This window comes from Protomyctophum bolini, assembly GCF_963924005.1.
Source record: "Protomyctophum bolini genome assembly, chromosome: 6".
In the NCBI taxonomy this organism is placed as follows: Eukaryota; Metazoa; Chordata; class Actinopteri; order Myctophiformes; family Myctophidae; genus Protomyctophum; species Protomyctophum bolini.
This window is the reverse complement of record NC_137867.1, coordinates 41,406,006-41,430,432: the sequence shown is the minus strand read 5'-3', so window position 1 is coordinate 41,430,432 and position 24,427 is coordinate 41,406,006. Positions and strand designations below refer to the sequence as shown.

The 24,427-nt window shown below is 44.1% G+C and overlaps 1 protein-coding gene across 1 annotated transcript in view; it reads left to right on the top strand.

Annotated features, from left to right (window-relative positions):
* The window catches only part of LOC308317253 (sarcoplasmic/endoplasmic reticulum calcium ATPase 2-like), a 45,783-nt gene that overhangs the window by 3,950 nt on the left and 17,406 nt on the right, over positions 1-24,427 (top strand). The window contains exons 5-9 of the mRNA XM_080766108.1: positions 2,068-2,172; positions 5,381-5,519; positions 19,526-19,606; positions 20,870-20,955; positions 22,419-22,716. Of these exons, the coding sequence (XP_080622234.1) occupies positions 2,068-2,172; positions 5,381-5,519; positions 19,526-19,606; positions 20,870-20,955; positions 22,419-22,716 (709 nt within the window). The remainder of the gene's footprint in view (positions 1-2,067; positions 2,173-5,380; positions 5,520-19,525; positions 19,607-20,869; positions 20,956-22,418; positions 22,717-24,427) is intronic.

Here is a 24,427-nt window from a genome sequence, read left to right as displayed (position 1 = left end):
CGTGCCCCCAGTCAGGTGATAGAGAGGTGTCTGTAGAGCTGCTGTCTGGCAGGGGGTTGAACAGAGCGCCACTGTGGTGCACGCACAACCAAATTTGGACTGTGCGTGTTCTCGGTGGGAGGGCACCGATCAGACCAGTGCAGTCCTCCACAGTCCACACGACCCACATCGACCACATAGAGTCATAGACTATAGGCCAGGCCATCCGCCGTCATCTAAATTGTTTTGACACTTTGATGCGTCCTCACTCAGTGGTCACGACTCTGCTCACCACTGAGAGAATGCAGGCGTGGAACACACAGATGAGAGAACATTATTCAAATGAATGTCAAGAGAGGCAAACGAGCACATCTTAGTTTGTTTGGGGAGGGGGGGGCAGGGTTGACAAGCAGGGGACGGAATGTTTTGCTTGACCAGCCACTTAACCCACTATTAAAAAAAAGAAATATCAAAATCTTGTGAAAATCTTGTGAATCTATAAGATCACCATGCATCACCTTGCAAAGCATTGAGTCGTGAGCTTGTAGATCTGCTGTATTTTATTAAATATTTTTATAGAACATTTTCACCTAACGACACGCCCCAAAACAGGGATGCCATGCAGGGTTACGTTAAATAAAGAAGTTTATGCTAGAGTATTACTAGAGTATCAGAATGATGTTTGTGGCTGCATGTGTAGGTTCATTGTGTGATTGCTGCCATTACACTATGGGACATCATTATTTATGTCTCACTTAGGCTGAGTGAGTGCTGACTGCGTAATGAACTAGGAGGAGAAACGGGAGAGAGGACTTGGTCGTGATTTAATTCTCGGCCAACAATAGCATCTGTAATTCAAGAAAAGGGGCCTCGTGACCACTTTCTCTCTGTAGGAAAAGTGTAGCCTCCGGCTAAAGACAACATTAATAATTTCCGTGCATTGTAGACCACACAGCATCATCTTCACAACATAATAATTTGTTCAGTATTGCTGTGGTCACTGTGTAGATCTGTTTTGATCTGCAAGGCAGCTGTTTCGATTATTGACGTTCACAGAATTGTTATTAGGAAACATGGATTCTCATCCACTCCAAAATGGTCTGTGCAGTGACTGCAGACTTATTATTATGTAGTGGTTTTTTAATTAATTTGTTCATTAGTATGGATAATCTGTTAATTATTCTTTTGCTAAGTGGTTAGCACTGATGTCAGAAGTCCAGCACACTGTGTTTTGCCCGTGCACCCCCAATGGGAGCGATTATTGAACTTGGTACAATAAGCACCTTGGTACATTAAACACTAAATATTGTGCCTGCCCTCTACCACTAAACTTGAGTATATGTTTGTGTCGCAGTGGAGTAAAGCAGTGGTTTTCAACCCTTTCATATCAAGGCCCATTATTTATTCTGCATTTGAGCCACGGAGCACCGTTTGATGAGATTTAGCCTTGCAGACTCAATACTAAAGAATATGCGCACATTCTCTAAGTGTGTAGTCTTCTGTTTAACAATAATTGAACTCTTGAGAGTGTAAAATAAAACCAAATGGACCCGTAATGGTCCATGTGGTTTTATTTTACACTCTCAAGAGTTAAAGATCTATCGGGGTCCATTTGCTTACCACGTCTTCATCATTTAGCTGTGGGGACGACCTGGACCTCCAGGACCACGGGTGGTCCCTGGACCACTGGTTGAGAACCACTGGAGTAAAGTAATGATTAGATCAAAATACAAGGAATGTTTGTTACAAATTATGTGGGCTGACACTCTGCTATTACAACCAAACCATCTCTGATCGTATAACCGTGCCTCCGACTACAGGAGGACTTCTGAAGCTTTTCTAATGAGCTGAGAAACTGTCTTAACACATTTTGTTTTAATAACATTGTGCGTGGATATTATGGGGGTATACTGTAGATGTTTGTAGTAATCAACAATGTATTTTGTCAGTCTCTCAATGTCTGTGCTTGCTTCCCCCCCCCCCCCCCCCCCCCCCATGTATTCTATTTCTCTGCTTACAAAATGTACATGCTTTGCAGCAGCATACATTCAATATAACAACTCTCGTTTCATTTGGATTTGATTTCAGGTGTTGGCCTGGTTCGAGGAAGGAGAAGAAACTGTCACGGCCTTTGTGGAGCCCTTCGTAATCCTCCTCATCCTCATAGCCAATGCTATTGTTGGTGTATGGCAGGTGAGACTCCTGGTGAAATGTTACTGTATTTGTACTGATTTAGGATCTAGGGTGAGGGTCCTTTTTTTATTTTTTAGATGCCAGTAAAACTAAAAGGCATGACTTATTTGTCAGTTTTATCCAGTGACACTTCTGATTCCAATACCTCAAAATTCTGAACGGGAACGCCTTTTCGTGTTTTAAGCATTATGTTATACTTTAGCTATTGAAAAATAGCACTCGGTGCCACGCTATGAGCTTGTAGATCTGCTATTTTTGAAACATCGTGAAAATGTGGCGCAAATCTTTGAATATATATATATTCTTTCAGAGCGAGCGTTTTTAAGTCAAATCTTTGCTTCTAGGGGGCCCCTGCAACGGTAACAAGAACACTCGGCGGATTTACCCTTTTTGCCGACTTCTCAAGACAAGTCGGCAAACCGTGGAGAATATTCGGCAGAATCTGAAGAAGAGTCGTCGCGCGGCGAATCTTCTTAACATTCTGCCGAATATTCTCCACGTTTCGGGGAGAATATTCGGGGTTTTCAGCAGCTGCAGCTGCAAGTTTCTGAATGTTAGCTAATGTGCTAACGATGCTAAAGCAACACAACCAAAACAGACGCTAACACTGAGGAGCTAAAGTAAACGTGACGTTGTGATTAAACATAATGTGCCACGAAAAATAGCTGAATAGCAACGCTAACAATGCAGAAGACGCTAACACTGAGGAGCTGGCCATGCAGCTCCGTGAGTCTATCATACAGGCGTCTCTGTGCTGCTGAAGTGCTCAAGTGAAGGGGCAAATAAAGTTGTGAATCGATATAATTCAACTAAACTGCGGGAGAAACACAGATGTACAAGCCCAACGTGCTGTGCATTGCGGCGGGTAGATAACTTGTAGATCTGCTACTTCCAGCGCAGGAAGGGCTTAGGGCGCATGCTTATGAGTGACGCTCTTTAACTATGCATTCAGCCAGCCAGTGACAGACTCACAAGAGTAACACAGAAGTTGACAGAACACACACGCACTGCAGCAGACGGAATGCACAGGCAGATCCGACAAAACTTTGCACACATCTGTGCTTTGCCTTTCATCCACGCTTCCATAGCCTTTTAAATCTTATTTCCCATCCACGGGCACAAGCAACGTGATATCAGCAGCTTCCACCCGATCTGTGGTGTTGTTGTGTTGACGAGGGAAGCTACTAGCTAGCATGGGAGCTAACGTTAGTTTCATATGTACTTTGCATCCGTTCCCGAACCCCTCACACTCGCTGGTGCGTTACACGGGCAGACACAAAGACGAATGGGAATATCATTTCTATCTATGTGAAAGAAATGCCACCGAATTCTTAATTATTTTCCTTCTCTATATGGGCACACTTGTGAAAGCTGAATGCTTTTGCATGCTTTTATTGATCTGCTGTCTGATCAGCGTGCATGATCATCATGCAGTAGCTAGATGCGCGCTCCAGTGCCGAGATTTCTTCCCGTTTCGGCGACTCTTCGTCACTTTCCGTCCGAGTTCTCAGACAGAACTCGGACCGGAAAGTGACGAAGAGTCGGCGAAAGGGGAAGAAATCTCGGCAAAGATGAAGAAGAGTCGGCGACCCGAGTTCTCCAGTATTCCCTGCAACAACATATTTTCAGATGGGTGGTCCGTGGCCAATTACATGTCATTCCTGAGGTCCTTGACATGAAATAGTTTGAGAACCACTGACATAGAAACATGGGTTTTTCAGAAAACTGTCATTCATTTCATTATGTCCTGGCTACATAAGATCTTCTTTTGTACTTCTTACCTGCAGGGCTCTATGCTAGCTCACAACGTGACGCGTCGTGTGAGCTTGTAGATCTGCTATTTTCCAAACTATTCGCCCCCCTCCCCAGAATAGGGACACTGCGGTTCAAAAAAACGATAATTGTCCTGAAAATCTCTACGGTACTGAAAGTACATCAGTACTACAGGCTGACTGTGGGATGGGGAATACGAGACAGGAAAGTGAAAATGGGCTCAGAGTGTGGGTCACTGACAACATGACGTTTTGTGGCGCTACAATTCCCTTGTTAAAGGCATATAGTTCACCTTGGAGCTAAGTTTTATATCCTCTCTGTCTCCCTCTCATGAGTCATGATGGAGAGTTAATTGCAAACCTATCAGATGGCGGATCTACAATAGACATATACACATACAGTAGATTGTCACTGGAGCGATACGTCAACCATCTTGGCTGTATGCCCAGGTTATGTCTATTGAAGCAGGAGTGTTAATGTGTATTTTTATACCATACCATTGGTGGCAATTTGATCAAACCATTGTTTTAGGACAACCGGGATATACTCTTCTGTGCCTGTCGGGTCGCAACTCGAACGGGGCTCGAGTCGGCCCAAGCGAATTCCGCAACGTTCGACACGACAATTCCGCTCGGTGGCTTCTCTCGTGGCACGAGTTTGCTTGAGACGGCGCCCCCTCCATCGCGGTCTAAAACTATAGGGCGAATGTCCTCCTGTCTCGCATTTAGTGCTGCGCTGCCAATATACGTGAGGAAGTTTGCAACGGAGCGGCAAGTAGTGAAGATAGTGAACAAAGTTGGCAGCGTGAAGCAAAATGCGATGTGCGTGGAGCTGACAATGGATACAACGAGTCCATTCGATAACGGCAGTATTTCTCAATGGGCGGGGGCGTGTATTCCCAACTTGAATCATTCCCGACATGCATGGCCCAGCCCCAGAGTAGCCGCAGGGCCGCCGGCCGGTCTAGTCATGTTAAATTATAGATTGAATTAATGAAGTAGCCGTAGAATAAGTACATCGAGCTGGCAGGACAGTTTCACCCCGTCAGGGTTTATCGTCCAATGGATGCCTCACTGTAACATTATCCCTTATGATTGGCTCTTGGGAATGATCAATCTGGCCAGCAGCCAGGACCTTCATCCTAAGAGCTCTCGTCACAACTGCTTGGCTACACTACACACAAGTGTATTATGTTGGTTTGTAAACACAGGTGTGTGTCTTCTTCTCCCATGTATCACTCACCATATAAATATCTAGTGAAGGTTGATTATGTGGAGTTCTCTGCAGTTGTAGAATACAGATATGATGTATTTCCGTAGGGGAATCCCCCTACTAACAACTTAAAATGCATATGCATTATCATGTATCGGTTTCTTGAAACAACTCTGTTGCCACTGACATTCGTTTATTTTTTTATTTTTTTATTTCTCATCAGGAGCGTAATGCAGAGGACGCCATTGAGGCCCTGAAGGAATACGAGCCCGAGATGGGTAAGGTGTATCGGCAAGACAGAAAGACTGTTCAGAGGATCAAGGCCAAAGACATTGTGCCCGGAGACATCGTGGAAATTGCTGGTAAGTCCTTTCTGAGTTTCCGCCACAGTGAACACTGGACACGCTTATTCTAGAAATGTTGCCATCTCTGCCTTTCTATTCATCATCTTCTATGACTTTACCTGTAGTAGAGACGGATAAGTGGCGCAGCAGTCCATGTCCTTTCTTAAAGTGCTATAGTGCTGACCCTTTACTCCAGAATTTGCACTTAACTTTGGCCTTTCTTTTCCTTTTTATTGCATTGTAAGCATTTTGCACATTGTTGCAGACTACATATTTTTGAAGGGTGCCACCCCCTCCAACGTCTGCCTTTCAGACATGACGTCACGTGGCAGCCAAGTCTATGGACTGTCAATGTTTGTCCTATTCAAGCTCCCCCAAACATCAGCATGTACCTCTGTGATGTCATGTGGCGGACGATAAAAGGCTTCAAGACGACGAGTGTGATTTTTAAATCATTGGGTTTTTGGACTGCGCTGTTATAACTTTCTTAATAACCCCATAATTAACAATGTAATGGTATTGGAGCTGCAGTGATTTTTCGTCCTCATACCTCATTTTCTTTATATATTTCTAAGCTCTTCCAAGCTTTGTGCTTTTAGTTTATTTTTAATTTCTGGGAGGTCCCTGTCTGGAACAACATATTTTCAGATGGGGGTCGGTGGCCAATTTCTTATATTTTTGGGGGTCCTTGACATGAAAAACATGGTGTTTTCTGTAAACTGTCAGGATTTAGAAGACATTTCTAGAATCGTCCTCAGGTCTAAATGGGTTAATAGGATAGGGAATCTAGGTATGGCGATGGATTACGTTTATCTCAAGGCCCCTCTTAGTACCACTGCAGAGGTGACTCACCCTACAATAGCGGTGTGTATTTATTGTGATGTTCCTATTAACACGTTGCCTCAGAGAGCTGGCCACAGGTGTGTGTGTGTGTGTGTGTGTGTGTGTGTGTGTGTGTGTGTGTGTGTGTGTGTGTGTGTGTGTGTGTGTGTGTGTGTGTGTGTGTGTGTGTGTGTGTGTGTGTGTGTGTGTGTGTGTGTGTGTGTGTGTGTGTGTGTGTGTGTGTGTGTGTGTGTGTGTGTGTGTGTGTGTGTGTGTGTGTGTGTGTGTGTGTGTGTGTGTGTGTGTGTGTGTGTGTGTGTGTGTGTGTGTGTGTGTGTGTGTGTGTGTGTGTGGGTGTGTGGCACGCAGGCCTGTCACGAAGCAACATGATGAATGATTCATCATGGGAACTGAGGCCACATTGAAGCCTGCAGTTGATGACACCATCAGTATGTTTTAACCACATCGACCTGGTGTCCCTATTTTGGACAGATTGTAAAAAAGAATCACACCCGTGTGAAGTGAGGGGGTGCTCTTATCATCATACATCATCTCATGTGATTGGTTAGCCGATTTTCTTGTCTACATATGACGTAAATGTTCCCTTCATTGTCAATGGCATTTAATGTTTGTGTTGCCGCAAATGTCCGTCATATTTGGCGGACATTTGACCTAATTTCTCCTTTCATTGTCAATGGCAAATATGAGACGAAAAAAGTATATATATTTTTTCTTTATTGTTTCCTCCAAAAAGAACAGAGCTACTGTAATCAACACATTGTGATTCAACACATTCTGAGCTTTTCTTCTGCATTGGATGTAGGATGAAGTATTCGTGAGTCCTACACTTGCCATGTATGATGTTGGGGACCGACAGGTGTTTCAAACAAATTAATTAGTTCTTCTACGCCAATCAGACTGTTCAGACAAATTGAAACACCTGTGTTTCAATGCCAACATGGCAGGTGTAAGTCTACATACATTTGAAACTCATGCATGTAGGGATTAAGTGGTTATACAGATGTGCCGTTTGAGAACTTCACATGTCCTGCCATTGGCAATTCAGTAGATCGTCAGTGCATTGTCAGAAACAGAACAATTCAGTAGATCGTCAGTGCATTGTCAGAAACAGAACAATTCAGTAGATCGTCAGTGCATTGTCAGAAACAGAACAATTCAGTAGATTGTCAGAAACAGAACAATTCAGTAGATTGTCAGAAACAGAACAATTCAGTAGATCGTCAGTGCATTGTCAGAAACAGAACAATTCAGTAGATTGTCAGAAACAGAACAATTCAGTAGATTGTCAGAAACTGAACAATTCAGTAGATTGTCAGTGCATTGTCAGAAACAGAACAATTCAGTAGATCGTCAGTGCATTGTCAGAAACAGAACAATTCAGTAGATTGTCAGAAACAGAACAATTCAGTAGATTGTCAGAAACTGAACAATTCAGTAGATCGTCAGTGCATTGTCAGAAACAGAACAATTCAGTGCATTGTCAGAAACAGAACAATTCAGTAGATCGTCAGTGCATTGTCAGAAACAGAACAATTCAGTAGATCGTCAGTGCATTGTCAGAAACAGAACATCGTCCGTGAGAAAGGGGGGACATTTGCAAAGGTGTTTCAGATTCGCTGAATAGATAGAGTTCCGCTGCTGGACACTTCTTTTCAGTAGCAAAGCAGTAGAATTAGAATTAGCCTAAGTCTAATCAGTGAATAAAACCTGCAGGGAAAACATGCATTTTCAGAAAAGGACCCGGTGCACATCTGTAGGGCCTGGTGCTGTCATACATTCTGAACCCCAGGATTCATTGTATCCTTCCTTTGTGCAACAAACGAGTTTGCCTGTCTGTCTACCACTACACCTTCCAGCTGTTGTAGACTGCTGCACACACACACACACACACACACACACGCACACACGCACACACGTCCTTGGCAAGGAGGCTCTCTTGAAGATACAGTAGCTTCTCCTATACCCGTGCTGCACACACGGACACATCCTAAGACGCAGCCTCCCTCCCAAGCCGTCAGCCAGGTCTCTCTGTCGTCGGTGCAGTGAGTCACTCCTGAGCTACCAGAGCAGCCGGTGTTATCTCAAGGAATATCAGCAGCCCAAACGCTGATGCTTTGATTTCCTGCGTGATGCAGGCACAGCCCCTTGGGGCTGATAAGGCCTGTGATGCAGTCAGTCGCCGGTGTATCTCGGGGAGCCGCAACGCTTCTGGCTTTGATCGCGATTGGACGACCGTTGGCCCCCCCCCGCCCCTCTCCCTCCCCGTCATCAGCACGCATGGGTCCGCCCTGTAGGAGACGGATGGACGGAAGGATGTGTCACAGAATGCCAGAGTCCTTGAGGCCACACTGTCGTTATCATCACGATGTGGTTTTGACCCTGAGCCACAGAGGTGATGCAGTGTTTTTCAGCGCATAGTGTCTTTTTTTTTATTTTTAGCAATCTTAGTCTGTTTAGATTATGGAATGCTTTATTTATAGCAGACCGTGCTAGTGGTGAAGAAGATGACAGGTGTCTGGTGGGCCCCCACCTCTCTCTCTTCCCCCCCCTCTCTTTCTCCCCCCTCTCTCTCTCTCTGTCTCTCCCGCTCGGGGGGACATTGTTGCAGTGGATGACGTGGGATATCGTTCAGCAGGACTCACCCAATGTCACCTTGACAACAAGGGCAGATCTGACATTGTCCCAGCGGTCGGACGGGACCCCGACTGAGTAGCATTCCACGCATGTTCTTAATCAATGGGGGTTTGACAAAATTACCGTAGAGATAGATGGACTGAATTAGTTTCATTGGGTGAAATTATTTCCCCCCCCCCCCTTTTTTTGTCTTAAGGCCTTTCTTTGTTAAGTAGGGGGAAATTAGTGATAAAATCACAATGCACAATAAAAAAAGATGCACATGATGAACCTACAAAGTAAATTTTACTTTTATTTGATATGGTTCAGCTGTTACATACTAGTACACGTCACTTTACAGTCAATGTGAAGGACACTAAACTAAAGGTTCTCCCCGTCAGCAGCAGCTCGAGCCTTAAACGCACAGCCAGCAGATCACACAGCGAGGCAGGATGTGTTACTCCTGCAGTGAGGATGAAACCCATCGCCTCAGCTTATACTCACTAAATCCTCCAAAGCTGCCTCGTATTTGGTACCAAACGGGGCCTCTTTGAAGAAGAATATTTTCCTGAAAGCTCCAGTTTGACCCCCCCCCCCCACCACCACCTTGATGACGCAGGCTAGATGCCAGCTGACTCCATGCACACTGAGCGGACGGATGCAGAGGGCACGACCGACACAAGTGCTCTCTGACTGGCTTAGCTGTGAGGAGAATGCCCAAGTAGTCTCCCTCTGGGTCCTCACTGTCAGTAGCTATAGTCTCTCTCTGGGTCCTGGCTGTCAGTAGCTAGTCTCTCTCTGGGTCCTGACTCCTGGCTGTCAGTAGCTAGTCTCTCTCTGGGTCCTGGCTGTCAGTAGCTAGTCTCTCTCTGGGTCCTGGCTGTCAGTAGCTAGTCTCTCTCTGGGTCCTGGCTGTCAGTAGCTAGTCTCTCTGGCTGTCAGTAGCTAGTCTCTCTGGCTGTCAGTAGCTAGTCTCTCTGGCTGTCGGGAACTAGTCTCTCTCTGGGTCCTGGCTTTCAGTAGCTAGTCTCTCTCTGGGTCCTAGCTAGTAGCTAGTCTCTCTCTGGGTCCTGGCTGTCAGTAGCTAGTCTCTCTGGGTCCTGCCTGTCGCTGAGCACTGCTTCATTATTTTCTCTGCTCAACATCAGCTCTCGTGTACACAGAGTTGAGAGTACCGGTGTGGAGTATTTGTTTTACAAAAAATCAGCACTGACATCCCTATTTTTGTCAATATAGGAAAAATATTTATATCTACAAGCTCACAATGCCACTGGGACACATTGTGAGGTTGTAGATCAGCTGTTCTATTATTTTTTTAATTGGGCATAAGTGGTTGAATCCTAATTAATTTATCAGACTTCTCAGTGCAGTGCACCTGCTGTAGTTGATCTTTGAGGGGTGCTAGCCCCTCCTCTGCCCAGCTTTGTGGGTCTGCCTGAGCGATGCGTATTCTTTTCCATTTGATATACTTATTCTTGTATGAGTCTGTGCTGTCTTTTAACCAGGAAAAACATAATTTATAAAGCAATCTTGAATGATTTTGATTGGCTGAGCAAAGTACATACCGTACGAAGATAAAAGTGAAAGACATTTCAGAATGACATTTGTGATGATTTGATTGGCTGAGCATGGAATGTGATGTAAGATGATAAGAGCGCCCCTTCACTTCGCACGGGTGTGATTTCTATATTCCATTCTGTCTTGCAAACTGTTGTACAGAAGCTGCTTGGTGCTACAGTGTATCGGGCATGTTTCCAGCCAAGCCAATATGCAGCCCTGTCCATTTGTGTTGAGAGTTGATAAAGGAGCTGCTGCTCCAACACAATACTGTGGCTCAGACCAATGCTTCTTTTGCTGTTGCTGCAGTAATCCCTTCCAAGGCCCTGGGCCTTCTCCAGCCAAAAACCTACTGGCATTCAGTGTGTTGTTATAACTTATGTCATTTGGATATAGAATATTATGTAGACGGTCGGACATAGCAGTGTACTGTACTTTTATACGTGATGTCACAAGGCATGACCATATATGGAGGCGTGATGTCACAAGGTGTGACCATATATGGAGGCATGATGTCACGAGGCGTGACCATATATGGAGGCGTGGGGTGACTAACTAACTGACAGACGGGAGATGCAGGTGTTCATAGTAAATGCGACCTATGGTTGCAATTAACTCATTTGGCACTGCAATCGCCTATTTTAATATCAACTGATTTTGGTTCACAACTGTGTCCTGTATGCGCTCATAACACTCGGGTAGCAGTGCGTTGGAAAACGAAAAAACTGAATTGAAAATTTCACTGGTTTATGCTGTCTATGGGGAAGCAGTTTATTTTTTTTAGAATCGTAATATTTCCGATTCTTCTTTTCCCCGGTTACAAAATGTATCTTTTAAATTGACTTACATTTAGTAGTCCACAATCCAACGTACTAACGTAGTATTATTTATTTGTATTTCCTCATGTAATCCAAGACATGATATTACATCGTTGGATGAGTTTGGATGGATGTTCCCTTAGACACACTTGCTGCATCATGTTAAACGGTTGCAGGGTCCTGAGACAGAGAGAGGGCCATGTGTGGGGAGGGGTATACAGTATAGGGGGGGGGATCTCTTGTCTATCATTTGGAGACCTTATAGGGAAGTGCTGTGGAGTAGTCCAGTTCCCCCCTCCCCACCAAAGCCCAATGCACAGCCCGGCCTCTACCCGTTCCGTCGCTACCCTTTACAGACTGGGATTCCAGACACCCTGGATGGCATGTTGGCATTTTGTGTGGTCTGGCGAGTGTGTGTTGTCACTAAGGAGGGGTCTCTCTCTTTGACGGGAGTCTGGTCCGTCCAGCCAGGTGTACAACTATGGTATCTCTGGTTGTCTGAGACAGAGAGAGAGAGAGAGGGGGAGAGAGAGAGAAGTTCCGAAATGGTTTAGTCCTAGTGGCAGGGAGAAACTGCAATCGCATCAGACGCTGATCTGATGCAAGTGCATAAATGGTGCATTTATATAGCGCTTTTATCCAAGGCGCTTGCTTTACATAGATTGTGCGTTACAATCACGCACACATTCACACACCGATGGCGGAGGAAACCGTGCTCTGCGTGCTGCTCAAGGACACTTGGACACTGACTCTGGGAGCCCACAGGGATCCAACTGGGAACTTTGTGGTTCCCGGGCCATCCGGCTGCTCTACCGGACACTCTTCTCCTGAGCCACTGCCTGCATTGTGTATGTCAGTGTATATCAGCGTTCTTGTGTAGCGCACACAATTCATCTATCTATATATCTATTCATTCATGAAACCCTTCAACCTCCATCAAACAAAACCCCCCCACACAAATATCTGTCCTACTGTGGATCGCTCTGTCGCGTGTGCTGTGCATGTGTACTGTGTATGCATGCATCGGCTTTCCTGATTGGCCAACCCGACCCGCTGCTTCATCATGACTTGGTGAAACTTCACATCACGTTTGTGCCGAATAGCCATTTGAAGTTCCTGATTGGCCAACCCAACCTGAGTGGTAACTGATTGGCCGAGCTACACTGTACTTGAAAGTTTGTTGAAGACACTTTGAATAAAAGTGATCATTCCAATGCCTGGACTACATTAGTATATAGGGCCTACATGGCGGCAGTGTTTTTGGCAGAACATTTCTATTTTAGTTTCAGTCATAGTCTCTTAAAACGTTTTCATTTAGTTTTAGTCACATTTTAGAGTCACCCGGAATGTTTTAGTGTTTAGTCTACTAAAATGTATTTTGGCGGTCCATGAAGCCGTCATAATGGCTACTTTTTCACATGCTGAAAATTGCCGATCTACAAGCTCATGTGTCGCGCTGCGACGCCTTGTGAGCTTGTATATCGTCTATTCGTCTATACAACCACGTGTAAAATGACTTATACTGGATCTTCTTAACATTTTAGTCTAGTTTTTATTCTTTGACAAAATCGACAGTATATTTAGTCATAGTTTTAGTAGTCATAGTCTTTTAGTTTAGTCTCATAGTTTTTAGTTTTCATTTAGTTTCCATTTAGTTTTAGTCAGTGAAAAAAGGTAGTCGACGAACATTTTTCGTCATAGTTTTAGTCGACGAAAACATCACTGCTACATGGATTATGTTATATTGAATACATCACTATTGCTTCTTTGTATTGAGTTTGTGCTTGAAATGTACTGTAATTCTGCAAACTGTTAATAAATATTTCAATCAATCAATCAAACAAAAGGCCAACAAGCTACTGTCAGTTTCACACAGCTCATGCAGTGGCATTCCTCTTGCGTACCAACCTGCCATGGTAATGGTAGTCATGTTGGCCTTGAGTTGGGTATCTATTGCGTTGAGTACCGGGCATCTGTGCCATGCTGTCAGAATGCGACAGGTCAGATATGCTGGTTTGACCCCGAGTGAGCAGGCTTTAATGAGGGGTCAGTGACGTAGAAAGTGCTGACATTAAAGACACGAGAGAGTGACAGCACCGTAAGTACGTTTTCTGAGCTGTCCTCGCGCCTCGGCCCTGATTATACGCCTGTGTGTGGAGAGAGACCTGTTTTCCCAGGCAACTGTTGCTCAGGCCTCTCTCTACCCTCTCACCTTCTCACTTCATACATCATCATGATTGATGGGCAGAGTAAGAGAAGAGAATTATACTGTGTGTGCGTGCACGTTGTTGCCAAGGTTTCATATCCTGGTACTGTTCACAATGACACCTTTGCTATGCTAAACATGACTTTGGCAACAGTTTAGAAGCGAAGACAAAAGGTTGTGATTTATAGCCATTTAGCCATATCATCCCGTTAAAGGTTGGCAATGCTACGCATGACATGTGGCATGTATTAAACCTCTTGAAAAAGTGTAGATGGAAATCAAAGTCTAAAACATGATTCTCTTGTATTCTGTGACAATCTACTGTATGTCCAGTCTTGCTTTTTCCACTTTTGTCGTTAAGTCCACTTAGCTCTGGATGTTTTTGACAAGAAGAGCTGTTGTGTTTCCAGTGCAGTCAGTCCTGGGACAAGTTGTGTTACTATGGCAACAGAAAACCTTTCCAGAAGCTCAGAGTGCTGTTTGATATGCAAAACAGATGCAGTCAAAGTGAAAGCCCATCGAAGATGCTATTGACATAGCAAGGTCGAAGGTAACTATTGGCTGAACCACGGTCAAAGACGATGTCCGTGATTTGTAAAACATAAACTAGGACTACAATTATCGATTTTCTTCTTAGTAGTGCTGCACGATTAATCAGAAAAATATCACGATCTAGATTCAGACACTACTAGTTGGCTGTCCAATTCATTTGAGTTACTCATGTTTTTGCTACAAGAGAGACTTTAAGAGATTCACATGTGAGCAAGAATCAAGAAAGTTCTTAAGTTTTTTTTAATATTAAAAAAAATGTGAGCTTATGGCTTTCGCCTTTATTTTTATTTTTTGTAGAGTGATACAATCACAGGAGATGAGGAGAGAGATGGGTGGAGGGGGGGGTGACATGCAGTAAAGGTCTTTGGGATCAGGAGTCGAACCCGCGGCACACTGCCAGACTGGATTACCAGCCAAGGTGCCGGTGCCAAGGACCGCTGAGCCATGGCCCCAGGCCGGCTATTGTACTTTTTTTTTATATATATATATTTTGCCTACAATGACTTTCCAAAAATGTATGTGTTCCACCACTGTATTTAAATCCTTAACATGGCAGCGTTGGCAGGGTAGGGAAATAAATGTAAATGTACGGCTAATAATCATGTACACAGGCCCAGCGTTTTGTTTCAGTCAGCCTCGTCGTCGTGGCCTTGTTCTGACCAGCCAGGAGAAAACCTAGCCAACGGACATGCATGCGCTCCATGTGCCAATGAAAGCTGCCACTAGCCACTGGTTCTTTGCACGGCAGCCTCAACGTGGCAGTTTTAAAGGGCACCTTTGGGAGTCATATCTTCATTGCGTTCCTGCTTTGAGCCTCTTCATTTTGCACTGTGCATGCATGTGAAGTAGGATAGGAAACGTACCCTCTTATTCTTTTTTTTTTACCAGCAACATTTTAGAACACGAGTGGAATACATATATACCGCATATATGATATATATATATATCTGTTCCATTGCAAGCGTTGGTGATTGTATATGGTAGGGATTTCCCACTCTGCTCTTAAGCATGGAGGCTGTGTGTGATGTTGGCACACACTGAGGTGAGAAGGTGGCCATGCCTGAGGACCCTGTTGGACCGCTACCAAGTAGGATGTTGACATTATGTGACAGACGATATACACACACTTCAATTACAGCGTGTCTGCAGTTTAACACAGGCTTATGACACTGCGTCGCCAGTGTGTCTGAGAGACGCATGCCGTTTCTCGCTTTAGCTTTGTACGAAGACGTGTCCCAACACTGGGATCACGTTTTCTAGAGTCGTCATATCAAGTGCGATTTATCTCCCGTGTGTCTTGTTGTTTCAACGTCATAATGTTTAGTTTTCTTTTTCATACCAAGTTGTCAATGTTTCTCACTTTGAATGTCTCTCTACACAGGAAGTGTTATGCAATCATGTAGGATGTGGCTGTTAAGTTTGGTGGTGTTCTGGGAAGCACATCGTGTTTTGGTCTTGTTCTCTCCAGCCAACAAACGCTCGCTAATCCGTTTCTTCGTCCAAGGACTGGCTTCAATTCATTTAGAAGAAATTCCGTTGATCGTTTTTTTTTTTTTTTTTTTGTACCTGCACTAGTCACCAAAACTGCATTCCCCCATTGTCAGTGATACATTGGCCTTCTGAGAAGGGAGGGTCAGGGGAATATTGCACCCATTGTTCTGCATTTAAAGGTCCTACAACATGAAATTCATGTTCTTTTCAAATGTTTTGTGTTTTTTGCGCTCCTCTGTGTGTTTTCACAAAAATACGCAAAAAATCTGGCTTTATAGGGGCTTTTATGGAAAGCCCCTATGGCCTATAAACTGAGGTGGTCGTATGTGTGATGTCATCTGTATCACCCTACTTTGTATAATTCCTCCCCCTATTCAGGCTTCAGTTCCAAATTTGCATTTCCACTTTGTTTACAATGTCCACGGGAGGCATACTTTGGTTAGACATAGCATTGGTTAGACATAGCATTGGTCCGACTGGATTAAGGTTAGTGAGGGGTGTGTTAAGACGACCGGATTAAGGTTGGTGAGGGGTGTGTTAAGACGACCGGATTAAGGTTGGTGAGGGGTGCGTTAAGGTTTGGGAGAGGGTTAAGGTTAGGTTTAGGTGTGCTGCCCCGTGGGAGGTTAGGGTTAGGTTGAGTGTTTGAGATATCGGACCAATGGTATGTCTAACCAAAAGCATGCACCATTGTTGATTTTCCTGGCATGAAATGGAAACAAGCCTGGCTTTATCTAGCATTGGTATTATAATGACTCGAAGATAAAATAATGTGCATATCAGCGCCCCCACCACCTCAGGACATTGTGGTACTGCAGCTAAAACTGCTTCAGAGGCCAGAAAGAAATGCCATGGACTGGTCATATCAGAGTGGGGATTTAGGCTCAAACCATTAGAAATACGTTTTGAGGGACATTATATTAAATATTAAAAACAGTTTTAAAATGCATGTTGTAGGTCCTTTTAATGGAAGATGCAGCAGAACTTGACACGGGTGTTTCTCAGAAAAAAAAGTATCGCCCTCTTTCACGATTGGAAAATGCCCGTTGAGTTGACTGACATGGCATGCATTCCTGGCTGGCATCAAACGACCGCCAGTACATTTATTGGGTCGTCTCTCAGTCACAAGTTTCACAACATGCCGTTATCTCTCTGTGTGCCAAGGCTAGAAGGATGTATTATGTCTGCGATGAGACTTGTCACACCTTAAGTGAGAATTATGTGCAAGCCTAGAGACCCCCAAGCCGCTAATTGAGGGTTAGGCAAGTTGTACAAGTGTGAGTTCCGAGAGAGTTTAGTTGCCATTGAGTGATTGCGTTGACATGATGGGTTGGTGGGGCATGGTGGGGTCTTTATGCAGTGGCTGGCGTTATCCCCTACCTCTTCCTGCACTATGGGGATGGACAGGCAAACAGCTGATATCATCTGTCCACAGTTAAGCCTGATCAGCGCATTGGGGGAACATATTGAAATACTTTAACCATGTTTGGCTGTGTGTTGCTTGCATTGTTGTTCTCATGCTATTCTCCACCCCTTTGTATCCCTGAAAAGCAAATTGTGCCATTTAAATGTGTTTATTTACACTTTTATCTTTACTTCTTTTCAGTAATTCTCTCTCACAGTCATGTATTCATCATTAACTAATTTAATTTCACATTATTTGGCCCGAAAAGATTTTACATTTTTGTGAGGTGCATTCTTCTTCGAGCTCTGTTGTCTGTGTGAGGGCAAATGTATACTTGGTCAAACAAATTAAGTATAATTAAGTTATTTTCACGATTATGTAAAACAAGGTCCTGGTGAGGGGCGGGGGGGGGGGGGGGGGAGCCTCAGAATACCCATCCGAGACAATTTGCATCTTTAACAAAGTAGGTCTATACGTCAGCTAGGCTCAGGGGGACTGTGCCACGACGACCTGAGCCAGTTCCCTAGTTTCCACTGCCTTAGTTTATGTAGTATTACGAGGCTGAATTGGGTCACTCACTGCAATCCCGATGTGCTCAAATTGGCCTTTTCCTTTGAGACTCACTGGCCTTTTTATGCCTTCCAATCCCTCTAGTTCCTCTCCTTCTTTCTCTGGCCTTCCTCCTCCCGTCCCTCTGCTCTGCCTCTAGCAAAGGAAGTGAAAGACTACCAGCGGTGCTGAAAGGAGCTGCTGTGCATTTGCAGTCCAAGCTGATACTGATTGACTGCCTATTGAACTCAGAGAAAGCCTCGTCCCTTTTAAACGTTTCCCTTTAGACTGTAGTAGGGCCCCATGGACATAGCTTCTGCCGCTTGTTGGAAACGGCATGGTATCCTCCGAACCGATTTGTGGAGCCAAGAATTACGTAAGGTTGCACTGCCTTTCCTTTTGACTGTCGGGCATTAAAGCAAACGACAGTAAACCAAGCTCTGGCATTTAGCTAACGGCATCTAACAGTGCCATGAGTATTAGACATTTTTAGTACGGTTTGCCGGTCCCAGTGGGGATGGAACCCCTTAGGGGGTTTGCACATTGCACGATTCTGGCTTTCTTGTTCATTAGATGTCACACTGTGTGATGGGGAAAAAGGTCAAGCTGTTATTATTATTATCCAACCTGTCAGACATGTCACATTTTGCAAAGAAACTATTACCTACTACAGTACATCTGAAACTATTACCTACTACAGTACATGTACATCTGCCGCTGCATGCCGTGCAGTGTTTATTTCGTCAACAAAAAATGTTTGTCCACTAACTTTTTTCACCGACAAAAACTAAATGAAAACTAAGCTACGATGAGAAAAACTAAGACAAAATATACTGACAATTTCGTCAACAAATAAAAACTAGACAAAAATGTTAGGAAGGGAGTCAAGGGACAAGTGGACAAGAGATCCAGTATAAGCCATTTTACACTTGTTTGCATGCTGAAAATAGCCGATCTACAAGCTCACAACGCGTCGCCAAAATTTGCTGCCAAAAACAACACTGGCATGCTTTACCGTGAGAAAGCAAAACAGACCGAAGGAAAGTGAAAAACTTTTGACCCATATAGCATAAAAACGTCTTGGCTTGGCAGAAGAGGCGGTACTAATTCTCCAAATTGTCAAACTGAACGACCGAAGACACTTAAAGCCAACATTTCTACCATGACGAGGAAGCATTTAATGTATAATACTAATAATTCACTTCATGCATTCTTCTTGGTCGATACGATGACTGCATGTTATTTGTCTGGATAGCAATACTAACCAAGGCTGCATACTATTGTCGTACTCTGACAGGACTGTGTGTATTTTAGAAGCTGGTCATATTTGGAAAGCCAAAGGTCTGTTTCAGTTCAGCATGATGATTCATCTGCAAATATTGACTTTCATGATGATTTGAATGACGGATGTTGTCTGACCGACAACAGCGGACTCCATAACATAGTTAGGCAAATGTCATCTGATAATAACGCTGGTAACAACATGCGTTTGGCTCTGTGGCACAGTGGTCATTTCCTCCCTGGGTTTATAAGCCTAGCTCGGGAGACGAAACCATTTTGAAACATTGCAGTGAAATATTACAGGGTGGCTGATGATGCCGGCTACATTGAGTCTCTCGCAGATTCTGGAATAGTTGTATGGTTAAATAAACTATCTCCAATATAATGGGAATAAAGCAGAATATATACAGTATACAACATAGCTAAATAGAGGAGAGATTGTTGTGCTGTCAGTCAGATGCTGGCGTTTGAGCATCAAAGAAGTATATTGTCCTGACGTGACGAGAGCTGTTGCTATGGAAACGAACAATAAGCGACCTCCGTTCGTGGCCTGGATGTGGACTGTTGCAAGCGGTTCCAAGTTTCAACTTTGCTTGCAAATCTTCTGTCTGTGTGTGTGTGTGTGTGTGTGTGTTTACATTCTGTCTCCACTTTTTTCTTAGTTGCTGCATGTTTATCTCTAATTGTGCTAAAACCTTTCCCCCTCTAGTTGGAGACAAGGTTCCTGCTGATATTCGTATCTGCTCCATCAAATCCACAACCCTGAGGGTAGACCAATCCATTCTGACCGGTAAGATGTTCTGTTGATTGCCAGATTAATCACAGCTGGCAGCATTCCTTGTCCTTGCATAGACATTTTGATAGATGGAAAAGAGTGCACAATTAACCACATCCAGCAATGTAAGCATTTTCACATTAGCTTTGAACCTATTAAGACCTGGAACGCATTTGTGTCACCGTAGCTTTTAACAACATTAACCATGATTTAGCTGAAAAATTGCAGATCTATGAATATATAGTTTTTCACCACAAACCTTTTTTTTTTTAACTCATATCTTTGCTTCTTGGGGGAGTCCCTGGAAGAACATATTTTCAGGTGGGGATCAGCGACTAATTACATATATTGTTTTAGGTTCATTGACATGAAACGCTTTGAGAACCACTGACAGAAACATTAGGTTTTTTTCAGAAAACCGTTATGATTCAGAAGACATTTTGTAGAATCTGGTCTCGGCGGTCTCAATGGGTTAATTGCGGAGCCCTAGTTTCTATTTCGTTGCCGTAGGGCAGAAACCTCTTCTCTCCGTAATTTAACGCCCTCCTTCCGTCATGCTACAGCGTCACACGTAAATAATCTAAAATCTATTCTAAAAAAGCTTGTTTTGACCTTGTGATTTTAGCGGACAGATATTTTTTTTTGTACATGTTGTTTCCACCCCGACTGCAGCGATTTCCTCGCTCGCATCTGATAGCAGTACCGGTAATTGTAAACTGTGGCGCAGCGTGACCGATAGAAAATGTTGTCTATGTATAGCTCTGCTAATGTGTTTGCTGTACAATGGCTTAGCTATCATCCATGTCCCTCTCTCTCTCTCTCTCTCTCCCATCACATGATCTACAAATTCCTGGATTGAGGTTGCTCAACATTCTCATACCAGACCACGCTCCCCCTCCCCCCCTCTATAGTCCGAGAGCTAATTTATATTACTGTTACCAAGAAGAATGTTTGTAATATACAAATATAGTATAGTACCTTTTATTAAAAGGATATAATTATAAACCCCTTGAGATGTAAAGATCTAATTTCCGAGGGGGTCCTTAGTTAGCGAAAAGGAACAAAATGACATTTATGTATGATCTGTGACCTTTGGCAAATGCCAATCCCTATTTTGTTTCTCAATAGCACACGTGTGAACTTTTAATAGCATTTGCTGCTAAACTGGTTGCTCGAGTACAACCGTTTTGACAGCATCCTGAGTTTTTTACGACCTGTACTGTATTGTGTCCTGTGTCTGTTGAGTAACTGACCTCCTGCCTTCTGTTGTCTCCGTAGGCGAGTCTGTGTCTGTGATCAAGCACACTGACCCTGTGCCTGACCCCCGTGCTGTGAACCAGGACAAAAAGAACATGCTCTTCTCTGTAAGCACTCCTCCTGGCATTTTGGCACACATCCTCTTCTCCTTTGTTTCTTTCCTTTTTTTAATGGAAAACATATTTGCATTAATATTTATTCAACACTTAGGCCCATGAGTACTTCCTTGAAGGACAAATGGTGAGAATTAGCCAATCTACCAGCTCACCGAATGACTCCAAATATCGTCATATTTGGAGGTATTGCATAAGCGGATAGTGGAATGATTCCCAACGTACATTACCGATTTATATTGTTCCCGACTTGCGTGGCCCATTATATGAAAACGGGTCCATGTAGTTATGGTAAATATGTATTTAGAGGGCTCCATGGCAGCATGCTTTCCATGTGACAAAACACGCCAGAAGACTTTTACTGAAAATGATTTGCTCAACGAGTTTGTTGTGTTTTATTTTACTTTTTTGTTTGCGTCATTCTCCCGTTGTGCAAGTTAAAGCAATTAAAAAATACAAGCCATGGCTTGAATTAACTTTTTTTTAAACCGGAAAATATGATTTTTATAAGCTCAAGCGACATGTCATCCACCATTTCCTAGCGTTATCATATTTAATCTCCGTCGTCACTCATCAGCCCTTATCAACACCATGCAGTGGCGCCATTTTGATGTTGTTGTCAGCCACTGTCCGACGTCGTGTTTGGCACGTTGTCCGACTACTAACGCTATTAATAACCCTAGTCTAACTCTAACCTCAGTCTTAACCGGTTGTATTAAAGTTGTTGTATAACGCAGTTTCGCCATGTTTTCTGCCTAATTCGAGTTAGGCAGTATATAGCCTCGGAAACCCACACATTTATATTACCTGGGAGAGAAAAAAAAGTCCACTTCAATTCGGCATACAGTAGATAGAGCAAACGTCTCTCTCTCTATGCTGATTACAGATCGTCTGCACCTTTGTGTGTGTGTACGTGTGTGCGTCAATTTAACAAACTCCTCTCTCTCTCTCTGTCGCTCTAATTAATTAGTCTCATGTCCTGCAGCTGCATGTAGTTTCGGGAGCTGCCTATGCCATAGAACAGGGCTATTCAACTGGCGGCCGCGGAGCGCCCCCTAGTGGCCCTTAAAATAAAATGTGTGTGTGTGTGTGTGTTGGCGCTCATTCTGTCAAATAGGTTTAGTCTAAGGTATAGGCTAGCATATATTTGTATAGACATATCACCCTGTGCTCATACTGTGCACAAATGTATTAGCCTGTAAATCTTTGTGTTTGAACACGAAATACATTTGTAGAATCCAAAAAATGTCGCTCGCACGCTGTGCGGCCCTCCACACACAATCATTGTACAGTTGTGGCCCCGACCTAATCTAGTTGAATATACCGATGCCATAGAAAGCATAGGTGGGTTCCAGTCTAGGCAGTGTGTAGGAAATGTCCATATTGGCCTCTTGATAAGAACATACCTGTGATCATCGCATGGTTGATGACATTGGAATGGCGTGCGTCTCCTCCAGGGTACCAACATCGCGGCGGGGAAGGCGGTGGGCGTGGTGGTGGCCTCGGGCACCAACACGGAGATCGGGAAGATCCGCGACGAGATGGCGGCCACGGAGCAGGAGAAGACGCCGCTGCAGCAGAAGCTGGACGCGTTCGCCGAGCAGCTGTCCAAGGTGATCTCTCTGATCTGCGTGGCCGTGTGGGTCATCAACATCGGACACTTCAACGACCCCGTCCACGGAGGCTCCTGGATCCGCGGCGCCGTCTACTACTTCAAGATCGCCGTGGCTCTCGCCGTGGCCGCCATTCCCGAGGGTCAGTGTTGCTTTTTTTTGGCAGCAGATTTTTTCGTTTTTTTAATAGTTTTCATTTAGTTCCTAGTCACATTTTTGTCACCCGGAATGTTTAATTGTTAAGTCTGGTTTTAGTCGACTAAATCAGTTCATTTAGTCGAACAAAATGTATTTTGGCGGGCCTTTTGCCCTTGATGCTGTCGTAACGACAGTTTTTTTTTCACTTGCTGAAAATGGACGATCTACAAGCCCACAACGCGTAGCGCTGCGACGCGTTGTGGGCTTGTAGATTGGCTATTTTCAGCATGCAACTAATTGTAAAATGACTTATACTGGATTTCTTGTCCATCAGTCCCTTCCTAACATTTCGGTCTATTTTGCCAACCCCACCTAGGGTATTGACACTGATGATGGATCAGTGATTCTTAGACATTTTAATTTTGAGGACCCCCCTAATTCTGAGAGTGTTCAAATGTACCAGAGAAAATAATAATATCTGGGCACTTCAGGAGAGTAAGACGAATGTGGAAACGTCAGTCACCCCTGCATAACACAGACCAGTAGCATGTATCTTTTATTTGGGCAGTGCCCAGATATTGTTATTTTCTCTGATGCAAGTTGTCCCTGTTGAGCACCAACAAGCCCTTCTACCTTCTACTGGCTGAAGCGTGCTGGACTTCTATTTACCTATTCAAATGTACATTTGTATACTCTCAGAGTTACACACCTGTAAGGGTCCGTTTGGAACTTGAGAAGCAAATTCTGATTTGGGATTCAAACTATTTCCGGGTTACACTGGCGGCCCGGAGGTGGCAGAAATCAGAGAATTGGAATTTGGCTTCTGCCTCCAAAAAAATGAGCACTGCCACAAAAATACACTTACCGGTATGCCGAATTCAAGACATTCATGTTACTCATCATGTAGTCAATCGTGCTACTTTCATGCCTTTGTAAAACCAGGCTAAGGTACTAAACACAAAGTGGTGGTTAGACCAGAAGGACCATCCCTTCTTGTCTAACCACCCTTTTGTTACTTTATTTACCCAGGGTAGTAGCTGAGCACATCCGCTAATCACCAGTAGGTTATTTATCACTCGAATGCAATGGAGCCAGAAGGCTCGCCTGGATCCGACTGGCTATGATTAGGTAACACGGAGACGTCCGAAATGCGGAGACGTTGTTGTTCGATTATTACTGACCCTAACCTCAGTCCTAATCAGCCACATAAGTCCCCTAACCTCATATCAGTCTTAACCGGCCAGATAAGTCCCCTAACCTCATATCAGTCTTAACCGGCCACATAAATCCCCTAACCTCATATCAGTCTTAACCGGCCCACATAAGTCCCCTAACCTCATATCAGTCTTAACCGGCCCACATAAGTCCCCTAACCTCATATCAGTCTTAACCGGCCACATAAATCCCCTAACCTCATATCAGTCTTAACCGGCCCACATAAGTCCCCTAACCTCATATCAGTCTTAACCGGCCACATAAGTCCCCTAACCTCATATCAGTCTTAACCGGCCACGTAAGTCCCCTAACCTCATATCAGTCTTAACCGGCCCACATAAGTCCCCTAACCTCATATCAGTCTTAACCGGCCACGTAAGTCCCCTAACCTCATATCAGTCTTAACCGGCCCACATAAGTCCCCTAACCTCATATCAGTCTTAACCGGCCACGTAAGTCCCCTAACCTCATATCAGTCTTAACCGGCCCACATAAGTCCC